The 27,592-nt window shown below is 39.1% G+C and overlaps 1 protein-coding gene across 2 annotated transcripts; it reads left to right on the top strand.

Annotated features, from left to right (window-relative positions):
• Nucleotides 1–16,643: 16,643 nt before the first annotated feature.
• Nucleotides 16,644–27,458, top strand: tti2 (TELO2 interacting protein 2). Of its 2 annotated transcripts, none has more exons than XM_084390018.1 (8): nucleotides 16,644–16,710; nucleotides 16,878–17,528; nucleotides 20,463–20,649; nucleotides 22,537–22,629; nucleotides 22,724–22,908; nucleotides 25,724–25,867; nucleotides 26,028–26,184; nucleotides 26,509–27,458. In XM_084390018.1, exons 2-8 carry the CDS (start codon nucleotides 16,897–16,899, stop codon nucleotides 26,596–26,598), a joined length of 1,488 nt encoding a protein of 495 aa, XP_084246144.1. In that variant the 5' UTR covers nucleotides 16,644–16,710; nucleotides 16,878–16,896; the 3' UTR covers nucleotides 26,599–27,458. The 2 variants fall into 2 exon arrangements, with proteins under 2 accessions (XP_084246144.1, XP_084246145.1); XM_084390019.1 differs by having other exon boundaries at nucleotides 16,675–16,704.
• The last annotated feature ends 134 nt before the right edge of the window (nucleotides 27,459–27,592 follow it).

Genomic DNA, 27,592 nt, shown 5'->3' with positions numbered 1-27,592 from the left:
TCCTGATTGCTGTTCACGTGAAACTGCCAGGCTCCACACACAGAGCCATGTGTACCTTCCTCGACCATAACAGAATTAACTAACTCCACAAGTTCACCATTGCTTCTTCAATCAACGTGGAAGAAATCGATTGCAACTTTAGCACCATCGAACCGAACTATCAAGACTTTCTCATCGGTTTTTCAGTCACCTTCACTTTCCATTCTACCCATGTATGCGTGATTGTGTGTATGTGTTTGTTTAGATTAGTTATGTGTTTGTGATTTAGTTAAATAAAACTTTTGTGCACATTTGTGCAAATTAATTCTGGTCTGTGTAGTAGACTGGGGTTCTCATGTTGTGAAATGCTGTTATGTGATTGGTTCTTGAGATCACGTGGTTCAGGGGAATCAGGAAGCTCGGAAGTGAGCTGCAGAGCAATGTGTGTATCTGCTGATGTTTTGGCTGTTTTCAGTAAACGTTATTGAGTTATTCAAATCACGTCTACCGCGTCTTGATCTAACCCCAAGATATTACATTGGCGACGAGGATGGCGCTAATAGGACGAGTGGAAGAGTTCAAGGAGTTGCGGGAGGATTTCGCATCCTACCTGGAAAGATTTGAACTATGGCTATTGGCAAACGAAATAAAAGCAGAAAAACAGGTCAGTATATTTTTTAGCGTGCATTGGACCAGAATCTTATGGACTGCTGAAGAACTTGGTCATACCAAAGAATCCAGTGGGGATGGAGGCATTAAAGTTAATGTGAAAGTGTGTGATGAGGACATTAGCATGCAGTTGGATACTGGTGCGGCAGTGTCCCTTGCATCTGAAGTGTTGCACCAAAATAAGTTTTCGCATTTACCCATTAAAAAGCCCAACATCAGATTAAAAGCGTATTCAGGAGAAATAATTCCCCTTCTTGGCTATGTTCATGCACCAGTGCAGTATGGGGACCAGAAAGCTACACTGCCTCTCATCATAGTGAAAGGTAACAGGCCTGCTCTGCTTGGCCGAAATTGGCTGGAGAAGCTGAAGCTGGACTGGAGGAATATTTTCACAGTCGAAAAAGGAACTAAACACGGCGACCCGGAATTACAAGCAGTGCTGCAGCGCCACGCTGTGGTGTTTTCTGAGAAGGTCAGTGCCATAGAGGAGTTTAGAGCAACAATAAGAATGCAGCCGGATGCACAGCCAGTCTTTTGCAAAGCCTGCCCTGTGCCATACTCATTGAAAGAGGCTGTGGAAAAAGAACTGGATAGGTTAGAAAAAAGAGGGAATAGTTTCCAAAGTGGATCGTAGCAAAGGGGGGCCCCGATCGTAGTTGTACCGAAGGCCGATAAATCCATCCGCATCTGTGGGGATTACAAGGTCACAATAAATAACCAGCTGGAAGTAGAGACTTACCCTCTGCCCAACACTGAGGATTTATTTGCGACCCTAGCAGGAGGGAAGTGGTTTTCAAAGTTAGATCTCTCTCATGCTTACCAGCAGTTGAGATTGGACAAAGACTCTGAAGAGTATTTAACCATTAATACTCACAGAGGACAGCTATAGGGTTGCCAGCGCACCATCAATTTTCCAATCAGTGATGGACCAGATTTTACAAGGGCAAGAAGGGGTGACTTGTTTCCTGGATGACATCTTACAAAAGCCCTGTACTTAAAAAGGCTGGATGCAGTGTTGAGCTCTCTTGCACGCTATGGCTTGAGAGCAAAGTTGGCCAAGTGCAGATTTCTACAGTCAAGTGTACAGTATTTGGGGCATCGGATAGACCAGGAAGGCCTGCACCCCACTCAGCACAAAGTGGAGGCTATTGTAAATGCCCCAAAGCCCACAAATGTCTCTGAGTTGCGTGCTTATTTGGGGCTGTTGAACTATTATGGCCGCTTTCTGAGAAACTTGTCTAGTGTGCTACAGCCATTGCACGCTCTGTTAAAAAAAGAGGAAAAATGGAGCTGGACACCTGCATGTGAGGAAGCCTTCAAGAAAGGTAAAGAGATGTTACTGAGCAGGACGGTTCTGGTACATTATGACACAGAGAAGCCGTTGAGATTGGCATGTGACGCATCCCCGTACGGTGTGGGGGCAGTCATTTCTCATGTGATGGACAATGGTGACGAGAGACCCGTTGCGTTCGCCTCGCGCACTCTTACTGAGGCCGAGCAAAAGTATGCGCAAATAGAAAAAGAGGCGCTGGCGATCATTTACGGAGTGAAGAAATTTCACAAGTATCTATATGGACGCAAATTTACTCTCATCACTGATCACAAACCCTTGCTGGCTATTTTGGGGCCAAAATCAGCTGTGCCTACATTGGCAGCTTTGCGCATGCAGCGCTGGGCATTGATTCTCATGGCTTACAGTTATGAGCTAGAATACAAGAAGTCTTCAGATCACCTTAATGCTGATGCTATGTCCAGACTTCCCGTGACTGAGTTGGACAACACAGCACAGGAATCCAACATTTTCTACTTCTCACATGTGGAAGAGTTGCCAGTTACAGCTCAGGACATAAAAGTAGGCACCAGAAGAGATCCGTTGTTGAGCAAGGTTTGGAGCTATACTATGAATGGATGGCCTAATTACCTGAATGATGAAAGCCTGAAACCGTACTTTGTCAGGAGGCACGAGCTGTCAGCAGATCAAGGTTGTGCTTTGTGGGGTCTCAGAGTCATTGTTCCTCAAATGCACCGGCCGCAGATTCTCAAAGACCTGCACCATGAACACCCAGGCATCTGTAAGATGAAGGCCTAGCTCGCAGTTATGTATGGTGGCCAGGTTTGGATGGCGAGATTGAGAACATGGTCCAAAACTGTGCTGTGTGTCAAGCCGTGCAGAAGGTACCTGTGGTGGCACCGCTCCATCCCTGGCGGTGGCCTGTCAGAGTGTGGCAGCGGATCCATCTGGACTTCGCGGAGAAGGATAGACAGTACTACCTAGTGATAGTGGATAGTCATTCTAAATGGCTGGAGGTTTTCCACATGACCTCCACAACGTCAAGCCGAACCATAGAGGTGTTGCGCAACCTATTTGCTGCATATGGTCTTCCGGAAGGGGTCGTGTCGGATAATGGACCCCAGTTCGTCTCCGCAGAATTCAAGCAGTTCCTTGACAAAAATGGAGTAAAACAAACTCTGGTCCCACCATATCATCCAGAATCGAATGGAGCGGCTGAGAGGTCGGTGCAAATACTGAAGCGTGCTCTTGTAAAGCAGGTTCTAGACGCAAGTGGACAGCCCAGCATCTCGCTGCAGCACAGGCTGTCAAACTTTCTGCTCATGTACAGGGCTACGCCGCACTCAGTCACAGGTCGCTCTCCAGCTGAGCTGTTTTTAAAGAGAGAGCTTCGCACCCGTTTCAGTCTTTTGAGACCAGACATGTCGCGCACTATAGAGCACCACCAGGCAAAACAAAAGCTGTATCATGACAAAGAGAGACTGAAATTGAGAGAGTTTCAGGAAAACGACCAAGTCCGAGTGAAAAATTTCAGGGGAGAGGAGAAATGGACTGCCACTACTGTCATAAAGCGCTTAGGTCCTGTGACATACCGTGTCTGGGAAGGAAACAGACAGCAGTCCGTTCATGTTGACCACATGCTGTGGAGAAGAGGAGAACTCAAGGAACGGGAGCCATGCACATTTTTTGTGGGTCAAAACTTTACATCAGATGCTTCACCAGCAGCCATATCACCCTGTAGCCCAAGACTGGTTGCCCACTGAAGCTAAGCAGGGCTGAGCCTGGTTAGTACCTGGATGGGAGACCTCCTGGGAAAACTAGGTTGCTGCTGGAAGAGGTGTTAGCGAGGCCAGCAGGGGGTGCTCACCCTGTGGTCTGTGTGGGTCCTAATGCCCCAGTATAGTGACGGGGACACTATACTGCCAAAAGAGCACCGTCCTTCGGATGAGACGTAAAACCGAGGTCCTGACTCTCTGTGGTCATTAAAAATCCCAGGATGTCCTTCGAAAAAGAGTAGGGGTGTAACCCCGGCATCCTGGCCAAATCTGCCCCTTGGCCTCTGTCCATCATGGCCTCCTAATCATCCTCATACACTGATTGGCTTCATCACTGTCTCCTCTCCACCAGTAAGCTGGTGTGTGGTGGGCGTTCTGGCGCAATATGGCTGCCGTCGCATCATCCAAGTGGATGCTGCACATTGGTGGTGGTTGAGGAGATTCCCCCCTTCCATATGTAAAGCGCTTTGAGGTCTCAGAAAAAGCGCTATATAAATGTAACGAATTATTATTATTATTACTACCAGAGCCTGACCCAGTATCGGCCAGCGTATGGAAACTGCCTGACTCCGACACCTCAGAGGAGGGTGTCTGCCTGGGTCCAGCATGGTCAGGCAATGTTACGTCTCCTCTGGGCAGCCATAACAGCACTGCCGCTGTACCTCCAGGAGTGTAGCCAAGGAGAAATCCAGAGAGACTCAGAAATGCTCCCAAGAGACTGGACTTGTAAGGTGTTAAATTGAGGCAGGTTTAAAAACAGGTATTAAACTTAAAGGGGAGGAATGTAGTAGACTGGGGTTCTCATGTTGTGAAATGCTGTTATGTGATTGGTTCTTGAGATTCACGTGGTTCGGGGGAATCAGGAAGCTCGTTAGTGAGCTGCAGAGCAGTGTGTGTATCTGCTCTATGTTTTGGCTGTTTTCAGTAAACGTTATTGAGTTATTCAAATCACCGTCTACCGTGTCTTGATCTAACCCCAAGATATTACAGTCTACTTATAAATCAATATCAATTTAATGATTATGATCACAGCTATATGCTAAGAAAGAGGCTTTCTGTGGCCACGGAAAATACCCTTTCTGAAGAGTTGAACGACTGTCACGAACGCCAGTGAAGAATCCTCTGTCGGCCACCGGAGGTCTCACTCTCCTGAATATTAGCGTTGGCTTTGAACTACATTTCCCAAGAAGCCACATACTGGGACTGATTACTGCACACCTGATCTTCATCACCAGACTATTTAAACCCTGCCTGTTCATGCACAATTTGTGAAGTCTTGTTTGCCCCGGCTGCATTTCTGAGCATTATCTTGTCATTGTATCTTCTGCCTGTGTTTGGACCCTGCCTTGGATTACCGTTTACGACTCTTCTCTGCCTGCCCTTGATCTCTGTTTCACCTGGGGGGTATTCCAGAAAGCAAGGTTAACTTACCATTTGGTAAATCATAACCTCTGGGTTGATTTACCCCAAACCCGCATACCATGAGTATGTCTGTTCCAAAACACCTGAGAAGAGTTAGTTTAATCAGCCTCCTATTGGTAACCCAGAGTTAATGCACGCGCACGGCGAGTACATAAAGACATTTTCAATGGATCGCTGATTTCAGGAGTCACCATGGAAACCCAGGGAGAAAAAAAAGCGAGCTACATACTTTGGTGAAACTGAGTTTTAAGAGGTTTAAATGCTTGCTTATGAAGACTATAAGCCCATTATAACTAAAAAAAAAAGCAATACTGCTGCATCAGCAAAAGAAAGAGAGTTGGCTTGGCAAAAAATAACGGACAGAGTAAATGCGTGAGTTTATAAAATTATAAATGGGCTATTTTCCCCTTTCATTGTGACACAAAAATTATTTGGGGCATGTAGTAAAAATAGACAAGTATTTACTTGTTGGCCTCCATACATTTCTTAATATTGCAGTAGTAATGCACATAATTGGCTAGTAATAGTAATCCTTCTGGAGCCAGAAGAAGTGTGAGCTAAGTCAAAATGAAACATTCTCCAGCAAGGTAATACTTTCTAAACTTACTAAACTTGTTACTGACGCCATGCAATTTAGTATTTAATGTAATTTAGTTTTCTATGTAGCCAATAGAAAGAAGGCTGAGGCCCGTAAAACAGGTGGGGGTCCACCTCCACCTTCCCTCACCCCAGCTGAGGAGCTGGCACTGTCCCTTAATAAAGGGCGACCTGTGGTCGATGGGATTCCAGGGGGCAGTTCGTCAGACTCAGCTACCAAGACAAGTGGCTTTGTAAAATGTAGGTGTACCATATTAATACTTATGATTTATTGATGGTTTCACTGTTTTTGTCAGTGTTTTAATAAAGAAAATCATCAACACTGTCACCATTTTAAAAAGGCATTTTGAATGCATTTTACAGTCATTGATTCACTTGTGCAGTATGCATGCTGCTTTGACTGCATATGCTGTATACTGTAATCTTATTACTAGTACTCTTAGATGTTCCTAATGTCCTTCATCATTAGTTGTATTTGTTTAAGAATATACATTGAGAATTGAATATGCATGATTATCATGTTGCTGATGGCCACATTGTATTATTGGATCCTCCTGCAACACCACACTCTGTCACAGTTGTAAGTGATTATTGTCTTTAGGTTTCTGTTTGCTAGACCAAGCATCCTTCCTTATTTTCACTGTAGGATGACGATGAAGAGACCACTTCTGCTGTGACAGAAACAGAAAATGTGGGGAGCCCCATAGAGGTATGATGCATAGAATGCATTCCCCCTTTTTTACATAAGAGAATAAATAAATTGTCATTGTCATTTTACAGAATATGGCAGGAGATTTGAATACAGATGAGGGTCCATCTACCTCCACACAGAATCTTAGCATTGTAAGAAATGTTCTGCAGTTCTCCTTCCTCATTTAAATATTTGGTCTGTGTTTGTATTACAGACTTTATCAGTCATGTTTAATTATTCTGTCTTTCTAGTTGCCTGCCAAAGAGCTGTATAAGGTCCACCTTCAAAAGCAAATCAGAAAAAGTGACATGGAGATGGACCTTATACAGCTTCAAATGGAGGAGAAAAGGCTTAACCTAAAAAAGGCCATACATGAAATTGAATTGCTGGAGCACCAGCTTAAGGTGGGAAACAGTATGTGAACATTAATCTGTCATTTGTTGTTGAATGAAATCTAAAGCGTAGTGTGGCAATGTTGTGAAGAACAACACAAGCAGCTGTGATGTCACATGACCTTTCTGGGCTGACCCTGAGCCCACGCAGGCACTGAAACCTTGCCTTCAGGATGCCTATGGTCATTTCCACCTTGACCTGTGTTCTGCTGTGGGCCAGGTTGAATTGTGCCTGTGGTCCAGGCTCAGGTTCAGGGTAGGGTGTCATCATATAGGGCAGACAAGGGTACCCTCTGTCCCCCAGCAAGTAACCACTGAAGTATCCTAAAGGTAGTTAAACTGTATAATTGCATAAAAAAAAAAAAAATAAATAAATAAAAAAAAACATTATGTAAGGCAAAACATACCCTGTTGAAATTTGTGGCACAATGATGACTCCCTAAACATTCTGGCATCATGTACAGACCCCTGGCCATTTGGCTTCAACATTAGTGATGAGGTGGGTTGCATCACATATTACCTAGTTAGTGGGGACCAGTAATGAGGGTGATTTAATGATTTAAACACCCAAACATTTAGCACCCCCAAAAAAATCTATTGTCACCTGCACATTGATGCTATGGATTGACTTCCTATTAACATAGTCTCCTTCATTGACTGAAGGAGCTTTAATGGGAATGTAGGTTCCATCAATGCACCCAATCACATTTGGGAACCCTGAAATTGAAAGTTATATAATTAGAAACATTTAAAATTATTGTGACTGTATACAGTATGGATAGATTAAGTAGTGCTATGTAACTAAAATGGTCTGTCATAGAATATCATAGAACGGACAAACCCGCCACTCTGTGAAATTCCTCTTTAATGACCCTACACACAGTTGCCTTTCCCACAAGCTCTGCATCACATATTGTATACAAAAAACTCCCCGTCGCAAAAAGGCGAAGGGCAATGCACAAAATGTGTCACGTTTGCTATGTATGGTTTCAAAATCTTCGTTAAATAAATTAACGATTCTTTTGAAAAACGGTAACGCTCCCGCAAATATTCATTTGGATACGAAAACACATCGATACGTGGTTGTATCACCCTCTCACGGCGGAAAAGATTTCGTATTATTTCTGCTTCCACATCCACTGGATCGTCTTCAAAAGGGCACGCCATGCTCCGTCACCTCTCTGAAACAAACTAACCCTGGAACATAACCTCCCATATGGAAAAAGTTTGCTAAAAACACCTGTGATTCTTATATGTTCCAACAGAATATTGTAAGGGACATATATGCTGCAAAAACCACATATATAAATTACATAATATTCATGTATTTTTAATCATATTATGTCATATATGTCCTACATACAACTGAAGCCATATAGATTTTCATGATGTAAAAACATAGGAAAATAATGTTAATTTAATATGAATGTCCAGCATGGATGTGTATAAAACACAGTGCAGTTTACCAGTCAGTATAAGGCTGTACTTCACTCATGCTTGTTCTTATCTTGTCCTGAGTCGAGCCCTATGCCTGTAGTCAATCATGGTTATATACTGTATAATCAGCCTTAGATGAAACACAACATTTAAACTACACACACAAGCACACATTTTAATTACAAAATTATTTATTAGAGTGTGTTCTACAAGATACAGTTGCATATTTCACATCTAAATAATTTTCATTTTTAAATCCTGCATCACCAGATTTCATTTTCATTTGTGACAATTTCTCTAAACTTTATCACAGTACAACTATGGTAGCCTATACAACAGTTCTATTCTTAACCTACAAGCATAAAACTTTCCTAAATGTCGAAGTGTTTCTTATGGGTAAAATAAAAAAATCTAAAAAATAATTCAGTGGCTTAGTAAATATCACAACAATAATTAACTTTATTCACTTAATAAAATCTCTGAATATCATTTACTTGATAGTTTGAGATGAACATACCGAAATAATTGACTAAAACTCCAACAATTAATTTTGTCTGAAATTTACAGTTATATTTAAGTTTGAAGTTTTTCACTAAAATAATTTAGTATTTGACTAACCAATTATTTATTTAAAATACACTGAGCTAATATATTTGTGAAATTTCCATCACCATATTTGAGAATGGATAATTAAACTGATCTGTTTCAAGAACCACAAATATTACTTAAATAAAATCAATATTATTAATATTTAACACGCATAAGAAATTAAGTTTACTCAATTAAAACAATGCGCACCTCCCCCTTCCCCCTCCCCCCTCCACTCTGACGTGACGACAGCTCAACGGTTGAGTGAGCGAGCGCGGCGCGCGCTGTTTGAACTCTCTTCAGTCTCCACTCTCCAGAGCAGTTCTCCTCTTCTCTCCTCAGCGGCGCAGAATTGGTGCATTTCCTCTGTGAAATTCAGGTGTGTGCATGTTTTATTTTGTCTATATAATCATTAATGTGCTTCAAATCATTTTATTTAATGCGAAAGAACATACGAGCTAAACGAGTGTCGACTCGCGCCTGTCTTTTCGCATGATTAACGCCTTGCATAAAAAACACACGACTATATTCCTAAAGATAATGAATATAACTAATTTGGATGATAAAATGTCCTCAGAACTGTGCACTGTTTGTTTATTGGCAGGTTATAGAGTCAGTCGCGTCACAGCATCTTTCGGCTGTGAGTGACGCAGGGCGGCGGTGTAAAGTTAGAGGTTCCCCCGCAGAGGCGAGTCCATCTCCGGGTGGAGAAACAGCGCTGATCCGGTGGATACTGGATAACAGACCGGTTGATTACACTTGAATTACTTGAATGTTTAGGCCTAAATGTTTAAGTTTTACTACGAAAATGTTTCTTACATGAGTTTAAATGTAGGCAATATTGTATATGTGTTAAAAATAGTATAAAATATGCTGTATTGCTGTAGGCTACTCATCGACAATAAAGGCCAATGTCATGTAGTTATACCGGTGGTTGTATGGAATATTTTTACAAAGGTTTAACGTTAGAGGAAATAAAAAAGTTAATATTACTGGCATATAAACACAGTTAATATTACTCATAAATATTTGTTTTTAAATGTTTCCCCCCCAAATATTTCTACTCAGTTTTATTTGTTAATGTACCAAATGCAGTTAAGTTACTCAGATCTATTTAATTAGTTTTACTTACATTTACAGTTAATACAGTGTATGTAATTTATTTCACTGCTTAAAAATCGAATTAATATTAATAATAAAGTTTAAAAATGTTTCACCAAACACAAATCATATGACAAGTTTTTAGAGTGCATCACCACCAGAGTTAATATAGAAAAACATATTCCAGCCGATTTTCAACATTTTAATCACTGTTCTAGAAACATATTTGACTCAACTTTGTTCATTTGCAATAATATGTTATGATTTGTTCACAAACAACAGGCCCAGACAGTTCACAATTAATGTAAATACACAGTCTTACAATGTCATTGCTTTATTCTGCTCTTTCAAATCCTGTAGGAAAATTAACAGTCTTCATAAAGGTCAGTGATACTCTGACAGCTAGTAATCCTCGAACCGGCTTCTGCACTGTACAGTTTAAAGGGATACTCCACTTTAAAATGAAAATTCTGTCATCATATACTCACCCTCATGTTGTTTCAAACGGTTAACCTGTATGAATTTCTTTCTTCTGCTGAACAGAAAGGAAGATATTTAGAAGAATGTCAGTAACCAGACAGTTTCTGGTCCCATTGACTTCCATAGTAGGAAAATATATACTATGGAAGTCAATGAGACCAGAAACTGTGGTTACTGATATTCTTCTAAATATCTTCCTTTCTGTTCAGCAGAAGAAAGAAATTCATAAAGGATTGAAACAATATGAGGGTGAGTATATGATGACAGAATTTTCATTTTAAACTGGAGTATCCCTTTAAAAATTTGCCAACTGCATATAAGTGAATCAGATGTTGGTCATCAAAACATGAAATCTGTATGAAACATATAAACAAATGACACAAAACGTGTATAAATTCTATATGACTTTAATTTGACTAGCATATGATTCAATATAAGAACTTTAAATGATTTATATATGAATTTTATATGAGTTTTATATATTTCTACTAATACCATACACATTTGCATACTTTTGTCATGTAAAACTCATATAAGTCTTTTAACAGTATTCATATATAACGCAAAAATCCCCTACAAGTTGTATGTGTGCTATTTAGTATGAAAGTGGCCATAATCGGTCTGATTTTGTATAGGACATATATTGGCCTTATATGAAACACAGAAGGTAATTCTGGCCGATTTAAGTAAGGAAGATATATGGTTGCTGTATATGAACCATGCAGGTTTTTTTCATATGGGCTGCTCCGGAGCAGGTTAAGTTCAGAGAGTGAGTTGCTATGACTACTAACATACCCTGAAAGTTACCTCCGTTTTTGGAACCGAAAGTTGAGGTTATCCGCTTACTTATTCTTAAACATACCCGGGTATGTCACATAACCTACTTTCTGGAATACCACCCTGGACTCTCACTTCTGTTGTTAGCTGCCTGCCTTGAACTTCTGCCAGTTTTGACCACGTTTGTTGTTCTGTCTCTGATATTGTTGTTCGCCCTGGTATTTTGACCCACGCCTGTTTGTACACTGAGCTTGCACCTTTTGAAATAAAGCTGCACATGGATCCTACTCAGTCTGAGTCTTCGTCACAACGACGAGCAATACTGCTGGATGAACAGATTAATAGATGGTAATATTAATTCAGCTACATGAAGTTAATTCGATTAACTGTTCCCAATATTTATAATTAATTATAAAAGCTATGATTAATTATTCATACAGTATTAATTTGATGTTTGACTAATTTGCTACACTGGTCTGTCACTCAGTTCATCAAATTTAGCAGACTGAAAATGTCTTGTAGAGTAAATTATTGAATCACTAGAATATGGGCGAACTGAGTGCCAGTCACAGAGCCGGTCACAATTAACAAGCTTATTGGCGATTTAAAACATTTTATCATCCAGCGTAATGGCAAATAGGTTTCCAACTAATAAGGTAAATCAATATTTACATAGTATAATAGTAGTACATTTATCTTCCTCAAATATTTCCTGCATTGTCTCACAAAAGTCCTGCAACAGAGCAAGTCACCCTACCCTATGTGAGTGGGGTGTCAACTTCTATTTGTATGTCTCCTGTGAAGCATGAGTAATTTCCTTTGGATATGCATCAAATATTATTGAATTTAATTATTTTGTTTTCCACGGTAAAAGAGTAGGAAGTTGTGGACAAAAGGAAGAGCGGATCTGATGGATGATTTAGCCAACATATCTTCGAGATCAACAACTAATTTAAAACCAAAGCTAAATTAATAAGCAGTTCTTCAGGGTCATTATACACAAAACATGCCTTTTGAGTCCTTTATTAAAATACTAACATGAACAGTAGTTTTACAAAACACATCAAGAAACATCCAGTAACATAATAATATACTTAAAAAGAACATACGTAAGTGCAAATTGAATGATTTGGGTCACTTAATTGCATATTGATTTTAAATGCTTTATTATATTTCTGCAAACCGGTTCTTTCAGACAGTTTGTTTCGTAAGGCCCACCCAATCGCATCAACAATGGTAAGTGGGTGAAGGAATATTACAGGTTTGTTTTTTTCAGTGTGGTAAAGTAGTTTAATTTACTTTTATCTGACTCCATTTTATCACAACCTCACATTTAGGTTGGAACGCCAATTGGTAATTTGTCATTTATCTGATAATTTATATAGACATTTGATTATTTTATTTAACTCTTAACTCTGTATTGTACTTCTTCATTTGGAGACCAATGTCGCTTAGGGTTTGTGCTGGCCGTTTAATGCGGATCCCACGATCACAAACTCACCAGTCTTGGTCACTGGACAGAGGTCACTGACTATACTGTTTAGAGGGCTGCTCCCATGCTTGCTTTCTTAAAAAGTATTTTGTTTAGTCCCCATAGATCTGTATACACTTGGATTAAAGTAACACTATCTCTAGTCAGAGGTCATGACAACTACCACAGATATAAGTTGACCAACATCACTTTCTCTGGTAGTAACTTTGATTTGGTCATGCCATGGTTTCCCATGTACATGTAGCTAAAGTAATATTACAATAAACAGAGGTAAGGCTCACACTATTTAGGATGGTTCAAGCAACATTATGTTGTCCTAAATAGAAATTCCCTTTATCCTTTTATTATTCCCTTTATACCAGTGCCAAGTGTACATAAATATCAGTCCGGGGGACACTCAGCATTATGGGCTGATCTGCTTACAAATCCTTAATCAAGGCCCCAGATCTGGGTAGTTTACTCTTTTTGGGGACAGAAAGTAATTTCCATTAAAAACCCTGGGAGAGGGCACACCCATCACAGTATGCAAAGTATCTCTAAACTCTTAAAACCTTTATTACCTTTTGGTTTACTTCTGTGGGAATGAGACCTTTGTACCAGTCGCACAGAGACATTTGAAATGAAACCAAATATGTATAGTGTTCTATGATGATTGTTCACATTAAATCATATCGATTTTTGGGTGAATTTCAGGTGATCTCAGCATGTAGAGAGAAGAGATGGGGGACGAGGGGATAAAGGGCAGGAATGCAGATAAGACAATAGACACTGAGGTGTGATCTCAATGTGATTGCGTCTCAGATGGGGATGCTAATTTTGCAAGAGAGAGTTAAAATGTTAATATCCAGAAACGTCCTGTTTTCTTAGAGAGTAGCCCATCTCTAAGCCAGACGGCACAGTATCACAGTGTTCCAGTCATACAGTTTCAATGAACCGGTAAAAAAATAAAAAAATAATAATAATCGGTTCCTTACGTAGCCTACTCACGCAATGACAACTTTCTTTCGTAACAACTTAGTGTCATGTTATATCAAGATAACATTCAAATAAAGTAATTTGTCAACACACACTGAAACATTCAAATAAAAACGTATTTGTGTGAACGCATATTGCTGTTTACTGCTTATACCTAATCCTACCCATTAAAGACTTTATTCCTTCTAATAAATAAAACCTGCTAGGCACTTTATTTCCACTTTTCAAATATTTTATTATTTTGTATTTAAAATAAACACCTCACCAAGCTGTTATATGAAAAAAGGGAGAAGAATAAGTTTGGAAAAAGGCGGATTCAAACTCGGTCGGTTGTGTCGAAAGCTAACGCCACCAGCCATAGGAAGCATTCACACAGAACGAGTTTTTGCTTTGAAAAATGTATGATGCGGGAATTGCAATGGGGAAACCCGCAAGTTCTCGAGACGCTTCTTTTAAAAGTTGAACTTCTTTTAACTTGAGTTCTGCATTTTTAGAAAGCCGTGTCATGCGTTTCTCATAAGCATAAAATGTAAGACTTCAGCGCATTAGTCAAACACATCCGTCTAGTGCGTGCCTACATGAAAAAATAATGGAAAAGCAGCGCAGTGCAATGGAAAAACGCATTCTGTGTGAACCATTCTTAATGAGACGAAGTTCTTATTTATGAGTTGGTATTAGTCGCGTTTATGACGTCAGGTGCGTTCAAGTCACTTTCCGCAATAATAACCATAATAACCAAATGCTGAGCAGCAGAACCATACATCACAGCAGTCTTAGTCTAAAGACAACAGAGCCAGGCCAGCAGTCTCACATCTGTGTTGGGGTGGAGCTTATAGATGGGTTTCCGTTTCGCGAATTACCCATTATCCTCTGCGGCGCGCCACCATGTTGTGTGTCAAAGCTGTCAGTAAGCCACTGTGCTGCATTAATAGAAAGCCAGTTAATATAAAGTATTTTTGACTCTTTTGTGTTGAGATAACGATGACAAATTCCTCCAAACCTGGCGACAAGGTGAAGGTTATTTACAGGGACACATTAGACGATGTTTGCAAGGCAAGATATGATGAGAAATTGAGTTATATCGATGGAAAGGATCCTTACACAATGTCGAAAGAGGACTGGTTATGTAGGCTAATCCTGCGGCGTACCCCGATATTCAGGAAATGGACATTGCCAAGTATCTCATCCACACCGTTAGTGCGTACACTTTTGACGAATTAAGAGGAAGAAAGTCTCTGGAAGCATACAATTATTTTGTTAGAATGTGCGAGTTAAAATTTTATATGGTCGCATTTGTGCGAGTGCATGGTCATGTACTACTCAGTTAAATTCACGCATGAATTCTCCTGCATTGAACTTGTTTTAGCGCCCGCCAAAGTCTTATTTGATCGGTGAGTAATGTAGATGAACTGGGCGCATGTTTAACTGAAAGAACGAGCAGAGGGAGAGAGAGCCGGTCGCGCGCGCGCACTTTCTCTCTCTTCGGAGCCAGGCGAAAGTGTAAACAAAACTTCACCGTCTCCAAACTAAGCGCTGTCTTGCGTCTCTCCCTCGTGGAAATGTTAGTCTGGAGCCCTGCATTGGCGGTTCACATCGCTGTAGCCAGGCGGCTGATATCTGCACAGCCTTTATTATACGGTACATTTAGACTCAGTGTCAAGACAACACCATCTGGGTAAAAAAACAACAACACAACGCTCCGAACTAATTTAGTGTAGGAGAGAGATGGAGAGCAGAGGCACGGAGCGATGTGCTCCAGGTTTAGCCTTTGCCTCTGGCTCGACCAGCTGATGTGGCCACAGAGAAAGTGATGAAGGTGGACAATCGTCAGAGTGTGCTTCTGCCCAGCCAGCCAACACCTCTCAAGGGCTGTGTCGATAGTAGCCGCCTGGGTACAGCGATTTGACAGCCGATGAGAGCTAACGTTAGCGCATTTAGCTAGCCCATCTTGGAAATGATTAGATAAAGTGTCACATCTCCAGAGCACAAAACCTCTAATGTTCACAAGAGCAGCACTGAACATTAGCTCCAGCCAAACGGAGAATAATCGTATGATTTTTATGTTCAGAATAATGCCGATTCAGGATATTATCATGCTCCGTAACACAAACACTTGACACACAAGATGGCGCCGGTAGGAGTTGCGGGAGAAATGTGACGTCATCGGAAATCTATCTATAGCGTCATTAAGGGTAGATTTAGTGGTTGGGTGGGGTTCGCAATCATTAAACGCTTATAGTAGTGAAGTGGGTTATAGTATAGTTATAGTGGGTTAGTGGTTGGGGCAGGTTATGCTATCGTCGACTTTGTGGTGGCATTCATGTGCGTTCAACTCATCTGTGAAAATTATCTTGATGGACAAAACGTGCAAATATCATAAACTTGTTGATCACAAAGCTTGTTTTTAGCTAAAATACAAAAGCCAATGGGACAATCCTATTGAGTTTTTGGATAGGGTTTTAGTCGAAACTGCCTGTTGGCCTACAAAGTGACGTCATACCTGCACCACTCTATTGAAACAGTAAACAGTAAACCCCATTAAAGCTGCCTTATCTATTATAAATATGAAATATAAATATAAATATCTCTATATAGATCAGTGGAGCAAACACAAACTTTCTCTGTATTCCATGTCCCTTTAGGGGCAAAATATTTTGATTTCTTTATTATATTATATAATAAAGGGTCCTTTTATTTCATTAACATTAAAATATGTGCAATTCGTTTTTAAAAATATATATACTTAAGACGGTTTCATAAATAATGAAATAATTTAGTATGCGATGGGATGATGAAATTTATTAACAGTTTATTTGACTGTAAGTAAATAATCAGAAAAATCTTACAGAAAAATCACCTGATAGCAACAGAAGTGATCACTAATATCACCTTTTATTTTATTTGAAGTGCCTTACTTAGCTTGGAGATGTCTTTTCAACATGGGAACTTTTATAGTATGGGTCGAGTTTCTGAGGAAATATTTAATGGTTGCACTTAAACAACCCGCTGCTGCATAAAATAGATCGAGTCGAAGTGATGTATGGGTAAATCATTTTGATGTTTTATAGTACATAGAGTAAGACTAAATAATTTAAATGATTACAAAAAATACATGCTAGAGGTGTTAAGACTGTTATAGAAATCAGTGGTCTTGAGCTACTATTAACGCTTTTGTCATATGATCTTCATATTTCTCTACTGTCACGGATAGCTGAATTTAAAACAACGCAATGGATGTGGCACACGTTCTTCGGGAGATGAAAATCGGAGACACAGCGGTTTCCTGCTCTGTTTTTGTTGCTTTGAGCCACATTCGTGAGCATTTCGAGGTGGAAGAAGCACATGAGAACCGCGCGGGCATCTTGGAAGACACAGCAGAGCTTCTCGCAAACGCTCGTCTTTCCTGGCTCTTTCCTGAAGGGAACACTGATTTACGAGGCCAGTATTTGGGCTTAGTGAACTCATTTACCCGTTACGCTGCCCTTCCAGTATGTGACACAGACAGTGGCACTTTACCTGCTAAGAATTACGAGGACATACCGGCCAAAGCTCAGGCTGTTAGTACAGTGCTTCTTGCGTTGTCTCTGCAGATTCAGAAAGCACTGGAGGATCAAAACAGTCTAGCTATCAGGTCTCTAGTTCGCACACTAGCCCCCACCTACTGTATATTCTCAATTACACACTTGCAGGAGCAGCCCTGGACCAGTGCATCCTCCAGAAAAAGAGCTCTGGAACTCTTAACATCAGTAGTGGAATTGACAGGCTGCAGGTCAGTGCAGGAGCTGCTGTCTGGAAAACCTGATGAGGACCAGAAAGGAGTTCTGGGGCCAGTTCTTGACACACTGCAGCCAGAATTAACCAAGTGAGTTTCATCACTTGCATCAGTACAAAAGCTCTGCGAAAATTTGTTCCTACTATGCAGTACATTTAAGATCTCATATACGATATAAGTCTTAATATACTGTATAGTTTTGTGTATACAATTTTCAGTTTTGGGAGTGTGGTTTTAAGAACTTGTTTTGGTAACACATTTTACATTGTCCTTGTTACATATGTTACATGTACTTACCATTGTAATAACAGTAAATTATGCATAATTGCATGCAACTAACCCTCAACCAAATCCTAATCCTACCCTAACCCTATAGTAAGAACATGTAGGCTAATAATATTAATAATATTAATGCTTAATATTACTCAGTACTTATAATTACACTGTAACAATGGCACCTTAAAATAAAGTGTAACCTTTGTCTTTTTTAGCATCAACTGTGAAGTATCAAGGAATTTTAAGAATTGTTTTCCAAGCCTAAAATTGTCTACATTAATTAAATAGTAAACTTTTTTTTTTCTTATGTTTTCTTAACTCAAAAATATTTTATTAATAATATTAAATTAATGTTTTGGTAGCACTTTATTTTAGTCCTGTTCCCCATGTATACATACTATGTATTCATTATAGCAATTACAATAACTGGGTTATAACTAGTTACTAATCCTGAACCTACCCCTAAACCTAACCTTAACCCATGTAGTTCCCTTATATTACTAGTACTTTCTTGGGTAAGTACACTGTAAGTACACATACTGTAAAATAAAGTGTAACTAATATATTTTTTTTAATTATCTCAAAAATATTCCATCAGCTAGATAGTGGTCTTGTTGTTTTATTGGTCTTCGAACAACCAATTATTTTAAATAAATTAGTCAAAAAGATTTATTAGAGAATTGGTCTGAATCAAAACAACTTTTTATAATCCATATCCAGTAATCACAGATGACAGGAAACATTGTGGAACAATCATAGGAATTCATTGGTCAAAATGTCAAGTCACCTTTATTTATAGTGTTTTACAGGTTGTTTCAAAGCAGCTTTACAAAAATAAACAGGAAAATAACAATCAATGATAAAAAATAAAATTCTGCTGTAAAGCAGCTCTAAAAAGATAAGTGTCATTCAACTCAAGTCAGTTCAGTGTTGATTCAGTTGGTTCAGTTCAATAATTGTGTAAATTCATGAAATGAGTTCAATTCAACTATAAGTAGCTCCACAGAAGACAAAAGTGTTGTTATTCAGCTCGATTCAGACCAATGTCGGACCAAAACAAAGTCGATTCAGCTTTTAGGCAGCTCTGCAGGAGACAATAGTGTCATGATCCAGCTCAATTCAGTGTGTGTCAGTAATCTCAGTAGTACAGTCAAGTCAGTAATATTACTAAATATTTAGTGTCTTTTAAACTCCAACTAAGAAAGCCTGAGGCAATAGTGGCAAACTCCACCAGGTCACAGAAACTGAGAAAAAAACTTGTATGCTAGCATGTTAAAATGTATAATTTTAATTTTAATTTTAAGAGCTGCTTCAGCACGGCTCAGTGCTGAGGATTGGGTCAGTGGTTCAAATGTTTAGACAGCAGTGAAATATCACAATACTCTATTCTAATTTTGATACTACAGCAAAACTACTAGTTAATGTAGCCTAATTAATGTAAATTTAAAACATTATTTAAGACAAGTAAGCAGTCAGTAATATAATAAGAACAAATAATCAAATTACAAATGGCACAAATAAATACAATAGAACAAAGTTTTTTTTTTTTTTTTCAGGTAGATCATTCTGTACCTAACAGTAGTTTTCAGGCACATCATTTGAATAAAGTAATCAAATGTGAAATAATACTGCATATTCATCACTGTATAAATTAAATATAGATGAATCTTTATAAAGTTATAAAAGTAAATCAGTTGTGATTACTTTGTCTTTTGCAGTTTGATTAACAGTAAAAAGCAGCTGTCACAGCAGTAGGTTGATGTCATTTTAAGACTGAAATGCACGGATCCAATATAGCCTTCCCTACTTATAACTGACTATGTTTACCAGGATACTCGCCAAGACGGACGTTTTACATAATTTTGTGTGAATTTGTGAAAGAGAGTTTAATTCAGTATTTATACGCTGTTTGAGGTAGCTTTCAGGGCGTGCACTTCGGATGTTTGCGTTCATAAAACTGCAAACGTCCTGTATCAATGTGAGGAACCACTGGCTATAAATAAATCACGGAACAGTTTATGTTTTACTTACATTTAAGATTTAGTTTTAATCGAAATGATGCATGCATGCTGAGAGAACGATCAGCAATCAAGAGCATGCAACAGAAGTATTCTCTCTCTCTCTCTCTCTCTATCGTCTATAATAATACATGCCTCGTTTTACTTTTTTTGCCGTTTACATATCCGACCGAACTTCCACTGATGTCTGTGAAAAAGGGATGTGCTCGACAAGCTCGCGCATCTGTTCCGCTGCGCTCTCAATCCACTGTGCGTTTTTTGTCTTATCAGCTCACGCACCACAGCTATATGGGTGGCGTTACTAAATTTTGTTTAATATTTCACTAATAGATACATTTACTTCACAGACAATCTTTTCTTTTATCCCCATTATACTCTGTTTCTTTGTCTGGACACAAACACTGTGCACACGCTGTGTGGCATCAGTTGTTAATATCGGAACATTTTTATGAGTACGAGCGCAGTATCGGGCCCTATGCCGAGACTGGTATCGGATCATCCCTAATTTTGTCTGTAGTAAACATTCAGATATAGGAAAGAGTGCGAGTCATGTTCATTTTCTTGTCATTGTGTAAATGACCAAGTTACAATTAAAAAAGCTTGACCGGAGCATATTTCTGAAAGTCTGCTATTCTTTTTTAAATTACAACACAGAAATGACCCAAGAGCACATAATAATAATAATAATATGGTATTAAATGCACTCAAGCATATCCTTTATTTTGTTCAGGGAGAGCTGGAAGCGTAACCAGGCAGTGAAGCATGTGTTTTCCTGGATGCTGGTTCAGGTTGGACGACCCTGTTTAACAGAGTATTTGGAGAAGGTGTTTCCGCCCTCTTTGCTTATATCTGATGATTATCGCACAGAAAACAAAGTATTGGGTGTGCACTGCCTGCATCACATTGTTCTCAATGTGGTAAGTCATTTTTGTAAATATTGTGTCACCACAACTGTCTTTTTATGCAAAAAATGTTCCAGAATGTATTCCAGGCATTATAAAATGCAACATTAATGATTTCTAGAATTGCCTTCTCCATTCAAGTAAGCTCCATGAAATAAGCTGATGGCAGAGGAGTAATGTTAAATATGCTTGTAATTCAATAAATAGTGAACATTCTACAGCTGTTCATGTACCCTTAAAGATTGTTGTGTCTCTGAATTTTAGTCACTTTAGGGTCAAATCAACCATATTTCTGAAACTTCCCTGAAGTTTCAAATTTTTTATTTTGTTAATATTTTTTTCTGAAGAAAGACAAATATAAATAGTGATTAAAGCCAAAATATTAAATGCAAAATGACAATTTTCACCTGAGATTTGGAGCAAAATTACAGAGGGGTAAAAATGAGTTCAGAAAGATGGCAGCATCATTATTTTATTTTTACACAGAGATTGGTAGGTCTATTAGGTATGTCTGTTTACTTTAGATTCTACAATCTTTTTACAATCTTTGTTGCATTATATGCCAACGGTGACTGTTCAAAAATGGGAAAAAGCACTTCTTGTATTTTTTGCCCGAAATTTGCATGTCTGTAACCCCAGAAGTATTGAATATATCTTAATTACCTTTTAGATTCTGGTTTTTAACAAACATTTCTTTAGGTATCTTCACTTAAAAGGGCCTATATGTTTAAAACCCAGAGATATGCAGTTCTTAGTGCGGTTCCATGAGTCAATTGGTAAATTTGACACATTTCTAGTGGTTGAAAAGCAAATTTGGGTCACTTTGTGTGCATACAGCTGATACTTTTTTCTTTTAAAGAGGAATATCTGAAGAACAAATAATGTGTATAGTTTTTTTCTATCAACACAGTTGCATAGAATATACCTGTCTGAGTGCCATGAACTCTTTTTCCAAAGTTTGCGTGCCTGTGTAACCATTTTCAATGATCGAAAATCAAATATGGTTCACTTTTATATGCAGCTGATACTTATTCCATTTAAAGGGGAATGTCTGAAGAATAAATAGTTGAAACTAGAAATGATCTTGTTTCCCTCTATGAAAACAATTGCATAAAACATACCTATCTGAGTGCAAAAAATACACAGAAATGGTCAAGTTGAGGCACATTAACTTGCTTTCAAAAGAAATCTATATTTGAATCAGTTTCAGGGATAATTTCTTCATTTTAACAGCTTCTGAAGCTACCAAGATTTCAAATATGCAGTGTCGTAACTACATGTTACCGCATTGACATCCCAATATCTCTGGGATTGAACCATATAGGGCCTTAAAAATTAAAGTAAAAAAAAAAAAAAATTAGAAGAATTAGAATCTTGAAGGATATTAAGAGATCTTTAATACTTCTTGAGTTACAGCCATTTTTGAACATTGGTATTTAATGCAACAAAGATTTCTAAAGTTGACAGATCGTTCTAATAGATCTACCAATCTCTGTGTAAAAATAAAATAATGATGCTGCCATCTTTCTAGGGTCATTTTTACCCCACTGTAATTTGGCTCCAAATCTCAAGTGAAAATTGTCATTTTGACCCCCCTCCACAAAATAGTGGATTACTCATACATTCAAGAAAACATTTAGGCTTTCTTCTGCTTTCTTTCTTTCTTCTTTCTTCTTTCTTTTCTAGGCTTATTTATACATTTCTTTCAACAGATTTTTTTAAATTAAAATCAAATTTTTAGCTGGGAACCACTTGTTGAGTTGACACGGAATGACCCTTTAATAATGTGCTCCTGACATTCATAAGAGAGACATCAAACCCTGGATTACATTATAAGTCATTGTATTTTTTTAATTGACACAAGTATTTGATGTGTGTTTATTTGACTTTCTCCTTCCTTAGCCTGGTGCTGATCTGAGGCAGTTCAACAGAGCTCAGGTGCTCTATCATGCCGTATTCAATCACTTACACACATCTGAGGCCACGCTTATACAGGTGATGCTTTCACATGTGTGTACTTGAATGCAGATGTGTGGTTTTCATTTTTAGATTAGGTTATGTATCTCATCTTTTTTTGTATTTTCTTCAGGTTGTGTTGCCCTGCCTTATAGACTTGCTGTCAGTCCTTGAGAAACCTCCAGCCCTTGCAGGTACACGGCGTAAACAAAATCGATTTGACAATATGCTCCGGCACGTCTTGACATACATGGAAATGGAACACAAGATTGACCTTCGTCGTGTATATGCCAGAAATCTTGTCTTACTTATTGAGAGGTGAGGACTAAACTAGATGTACCGCATCGCGGTACAAAATATGACCGCCGCTCAGGCCTGCACTGGCTTTCCACAAAAATAAATGACGTGGAGTAATTTGGCTGTATTGCGTGTTTATGTATATACCTAAAAAAAGTAATAGTATGTGCATGTCTGTCTGTGTGTGTGTGTGTGTGTGTGTGTGTGTGTGTATGTGTGTGTGTTTGTGTATGTGTGTGTCTGTGTGTGTGTGTGTGTGTGTGTGTGTCTGTGCGTGTATGTATGTGTGCGTCTGCGTACATGTGTGCGCGTGTGTGTTTGTGTGTGTGTGTCTGTGCATGTGGATTTGTATGGGTGTGTGTCTGTGCGTGTGGATGTCAGTGTGTGTGCATGCTTGCGTTTGTTTGTATTCCTGCATGTGTGTGTGTGACAGTATCATCCTAAACCAGCAACCCTTCGCTCAACAGCACCATCTACAGGCCGATGAGTGTACAGTCACTAAATGTGCACATAAATTAATTTATTTTATACCCCCCCATGGATGAAATTCTACAAAACTTAGCAGAGGATACCCCCAGAGGATGTCAAGTTAATCATACACATGAAATATGGTGCAGTTCTGAACATCTCCACTGAAGATAGGGGCGATTAAAGCAGAATAATATTGCATTTTCATTTTTTATGGGAGGGGCGCAAATCACTAATGAGTGATTATGGGCTAGGTTGATGTGGGCCCTTAAGAGCAACATACCATAAAAATTTCTTCATCCTCGGTGCCACGGTTCAGGTAGTTATTTAGGAAAAACTGCATTTTTTGGGGTTTGGGGGGGCCCAGCGCGGGGGGGGGGGGAGTGGCCCCCGGGGACCAAACGAAATTTTTCCGTAGAAGTGTAGTGGGGCTACATGCCCACCAAATTTCATGTTCCCCGGTGCTTCGGTGTCCCTGGTATCGTTGACGAAAAATTTACGGGGGCCCCAGCGCGGGGGGGGAAGTGGCCCCCGGGGACCAAACGAAATTTTTCCGTAAAAGTCTTGTAGACCAACATACCATACAAATGTCTTCATCCTCGGTGCCACGGTTCAGGTAGTTATTTAGGAAAAACTGCATTTTTTTGGTTTTGGGGGGGCCCAGCGCGGGGGGGGGAGTGGCCCCCGGGGACCAAACGAAATTTTTCCGTAGAAGTCTAGTGGGGCTACATGCCCACCAAATTTCATGTTCCCCGGTGTTTCGGTGTCCCTGGTATCGTTGACGAAAAACTTACGGGGGCCCCAGCGCGGGGGGGGAAGTGGCCCCCGCGGACCAAACGAAATTTTTCCGTAAAAGTCTAGTAGACCAACATACCATAAAAATTTCTTCATCCTCGGTGCCACGGTTCAGGTAGTTATTTAGGAAAAACTGCATTTTTTGGGGTTTGGGGGGGCCCAGCGCGGGGGGGGGGAGTGGCCCCCGGGGACCAAACGAAATTTTTCCTTGAAATTTGGTGGGCATGTAGCCCCACTAGACTTCTATGTTCCCCGGTGTTTCGGTGTCCCTGGTATCGTTGACGAAAAACTTACGGGGGCCCCAGCGCGGGGGGGGGAAGTGGCCCCCGCGGACCAAACGAAATTTTTCCGTAAAAGTCTAGTAGACCAACATACCATAAAAATTTCTTCATCCTCGGTGCCACGGTTCAGGTAGTTATTTAGGAAAAACTGCATTTTTTGGGGTTTGGGGGGGCCCAGCGCGGGGGGGGAGTGGCCCCCGGGGACCAAACGAAATTTTTCCTTAGAAGTCTAGTGGGGCTACATGCCCACCAAATTTCATGTTCCCCGGTGTTTCGGTGTCCCTGGTATCGTTGACGAAAAATTTAAGGGGGCCCCAGCGCGGGGGGGGAAGTGGCCCCCGGGGACCAAACGAAATTTTTCCGTAAAAGTCTAGTAGACCAACATACCATAAAAATTTCTTCATCCTCTGTGCCACGGTTCAGGTAGTTATTTAGTTATCCCTATATGACCGCTTTCGCTAGCTACGCTAGCGGCGGTCATAATTATTAAGGTAGCCATCTTGATATTAGTTATTTCAGTAATAGGTTCCTATTATATGCAACACTTGCTAATAGTTGTTGTCAAACATACGCCTTAGAAATTACTTTCTATTTTGGCTGATGTCATACAGGTTGCTATTGGGTTAGTTCACCCAAATATGAAAATTCTATCATCATTTACTCACCCTCAAGTTGTTCCAAACCCATAAAACTTTTGTTAATAAACAGTATTTTTAATATTTTCTAATCATTCTTGTCCATCCATTGAAAGTGGGAGAAAAACTCTCCCTCTTTTTGTGAGTGACTACAAAAATTTGGGTGAAAATTGCAGTATAATAATTAATAATAATTTTTCATGCACATTTGTGTTTTGTGTTATAAAAAAAAATACTCCACACTCCGCACTCCATATATTTAGAACCTTATAACATTGCAACTAGCTAAGTTTGCACACAATTTGGTAATTTGCACTTTATATTTGTATATTGTACCTTCTCTGTAAACTGCCTTTTTATATTGTATTAACTGTCTTATATGGGTTAATTGCAATGTAATTTTAACTCTGTTATGTAATTTTAACTGTGTAGGACTACAGATGGAAATGAGCATAGTTCTAAATCTGGTGCAGCCATCTTTTTAATGTAACTGCACATTGTCCTGATATAAATAAACTAAACTAAACTAAACTAAACTAAACTAAATTTAGAATATTCTTAGCTAGATTTGCATAATTGTGATAATATTGCTAATCTTTAGATACTTTTATGTTCCAAGTTGTCTGTCATTTATTATTTCATGCTGTTATCTTAAAGGATGGGTATAGTAATTATTCGTCACATGAAAAGGCTGGAGAGGGTGATTGTTGGATATTTGGAAGTCTCGGATGCTCCAGAGGAGAAATGCAGACTGAATATCCTGGAGGCTCTGCAAAAGACTCTACAGATTGCTTGGCCATGGTGACCATCCAAAGCACTATACATCACCAATGCTTCATGAAATTTACTTTTTAATTCAGTTCTGAGATTATTCCACTCTCTTCTTGTATGCTTATTTCAGATGTATTTTTGCTTAATACTCTAAACACAATGTTTTTTTTTTTTATATGTATCTCTCTAGTATGGAGAAGAGGATGGGTTTGCTAACTCAGAGTCTTCTGAGGTTTCTGGTTGACATCTCATCAGACTCATTACCCACTCAGCTGAAAGAGCACCTCATGACCGAAGCATCCCAATGTTTACTGCTGCTCAACCACTGCTCAAAGGGAAAACTACAGGTGAGAATATCGATTCTTAATTTTGTGAAATCTTGTGATTATAAAAGGACCAACTTCAACCAGAGAAGTAAAAACTGTCATCCTGTACTTGTTTCATCATTCAGATAAAAGTTGATGAAAATTAAAAATTATAAACCGTTATATTAATATAAATTTATAAGCCTAATCTTATTTAAAAGGGACTAATTAGAATTTACTAAGCTTTTATGAGATCTTGTTCTTCTGATGTATATCTTCTGAATATCTGTTGCATGCAGTTTCTACATATATTAAATCCACTTTCCCATTTTCTCCTTGCCTTATTTCACCCTCTTTTTTTTTTAGACTCTTCTGAGAGAGGTAGACAGCAGTTGTGTCCCTGATGATGTGTTGATGTGTATTCAGAAAGTCACTGCAGCACCACTGTGTCAATAAGTTTTAAGCTGGCAATAATACTTGCCCCTTTTCCCATTTATGGAGGTGAAGTTAGCTGAGTTGAATCTGCAATAAAAAATACTGTAATACACTCTGTGTTTGGACTATCCAAGGGAACTGTTTATACATATTTGAGAGAGCGAGAGAGAAATAAAATGAAGCTAAAACAACCTGACTTGAGAGTTGATTTCCTCAAGTCTTTTCTCAATTACCTTTAAAATAAACATTTTGAATAGACTGTTCTTCTTGTTGTACACAGCCAGTTCTCTTTTAAAGTGACCATACTAAATACAAGTGTTTGTCCTTTGTAAATGCATTCGTAAATACAAGGCATACTTTTGTTCTAAATGACTTCAGATAACCTGTAAATAACATATTCATTCTAATGTGTCCAATATAGTTTTAAAAGTCCTGGAAAGTGCCTTCCATTAGCATCCCCAATCATTCTTCATTCCAGTCAGTAGCATCTGCATGGTTAGTGCAGGTTACCTGAAAGTAAATTTTTGTTCATTGTGCTTTGTTCTGGTATTGGGTGTTGCATGCCTTGCTGATCATGTCTTCTCAACTGCATAAATTAAATGTCAACCAACTTACCACTACAAATTCAACACACATATATATATATATATATATATGTGTGTGTTGAATTTGTAGTTACAAAATCAGCAGGGGATCAAATAATATTTTTCCCACTGTGTGTGTGTATATATATATATACACACACACAGTGGGAAAAATATTATTTGATCCCCTGCTGATTTTGTAAGTTTGACCACTTGAAGGGACTAATGAAGGGTCTATCATTTTTATGGTAGGTTTATTTTAATGGTTAGAGAAAGAATATCAACCATCCAGAATCCAAGAAAAAAATCCAGAAAAATCCATTATATAAAGATTGTAAATTGATTAGCATTTGATCGAGTGAAATAAGTATTTGATCCCCTATCAACCAGCAAGAATTCTGCCTCCCACAGGTTGTGCCCACGTGGAATAG

This window comes from Rutilus rutilus (assembly GCF_951802725.1).
Source record: "Rutilus rutilus genome assembly, chromosome: 19".
NCBI lineage: Eukaryota > Metazoa > Chordata > Actinopteri > Cypriniformes > Leuciscidae > Rutilus > Rutilus rutilus.
The sequence above is the reverse complement of the archived record's forward strand: the minus strand, read 5'-3'. Positions and strand labels throughout refer to the sequence as shown.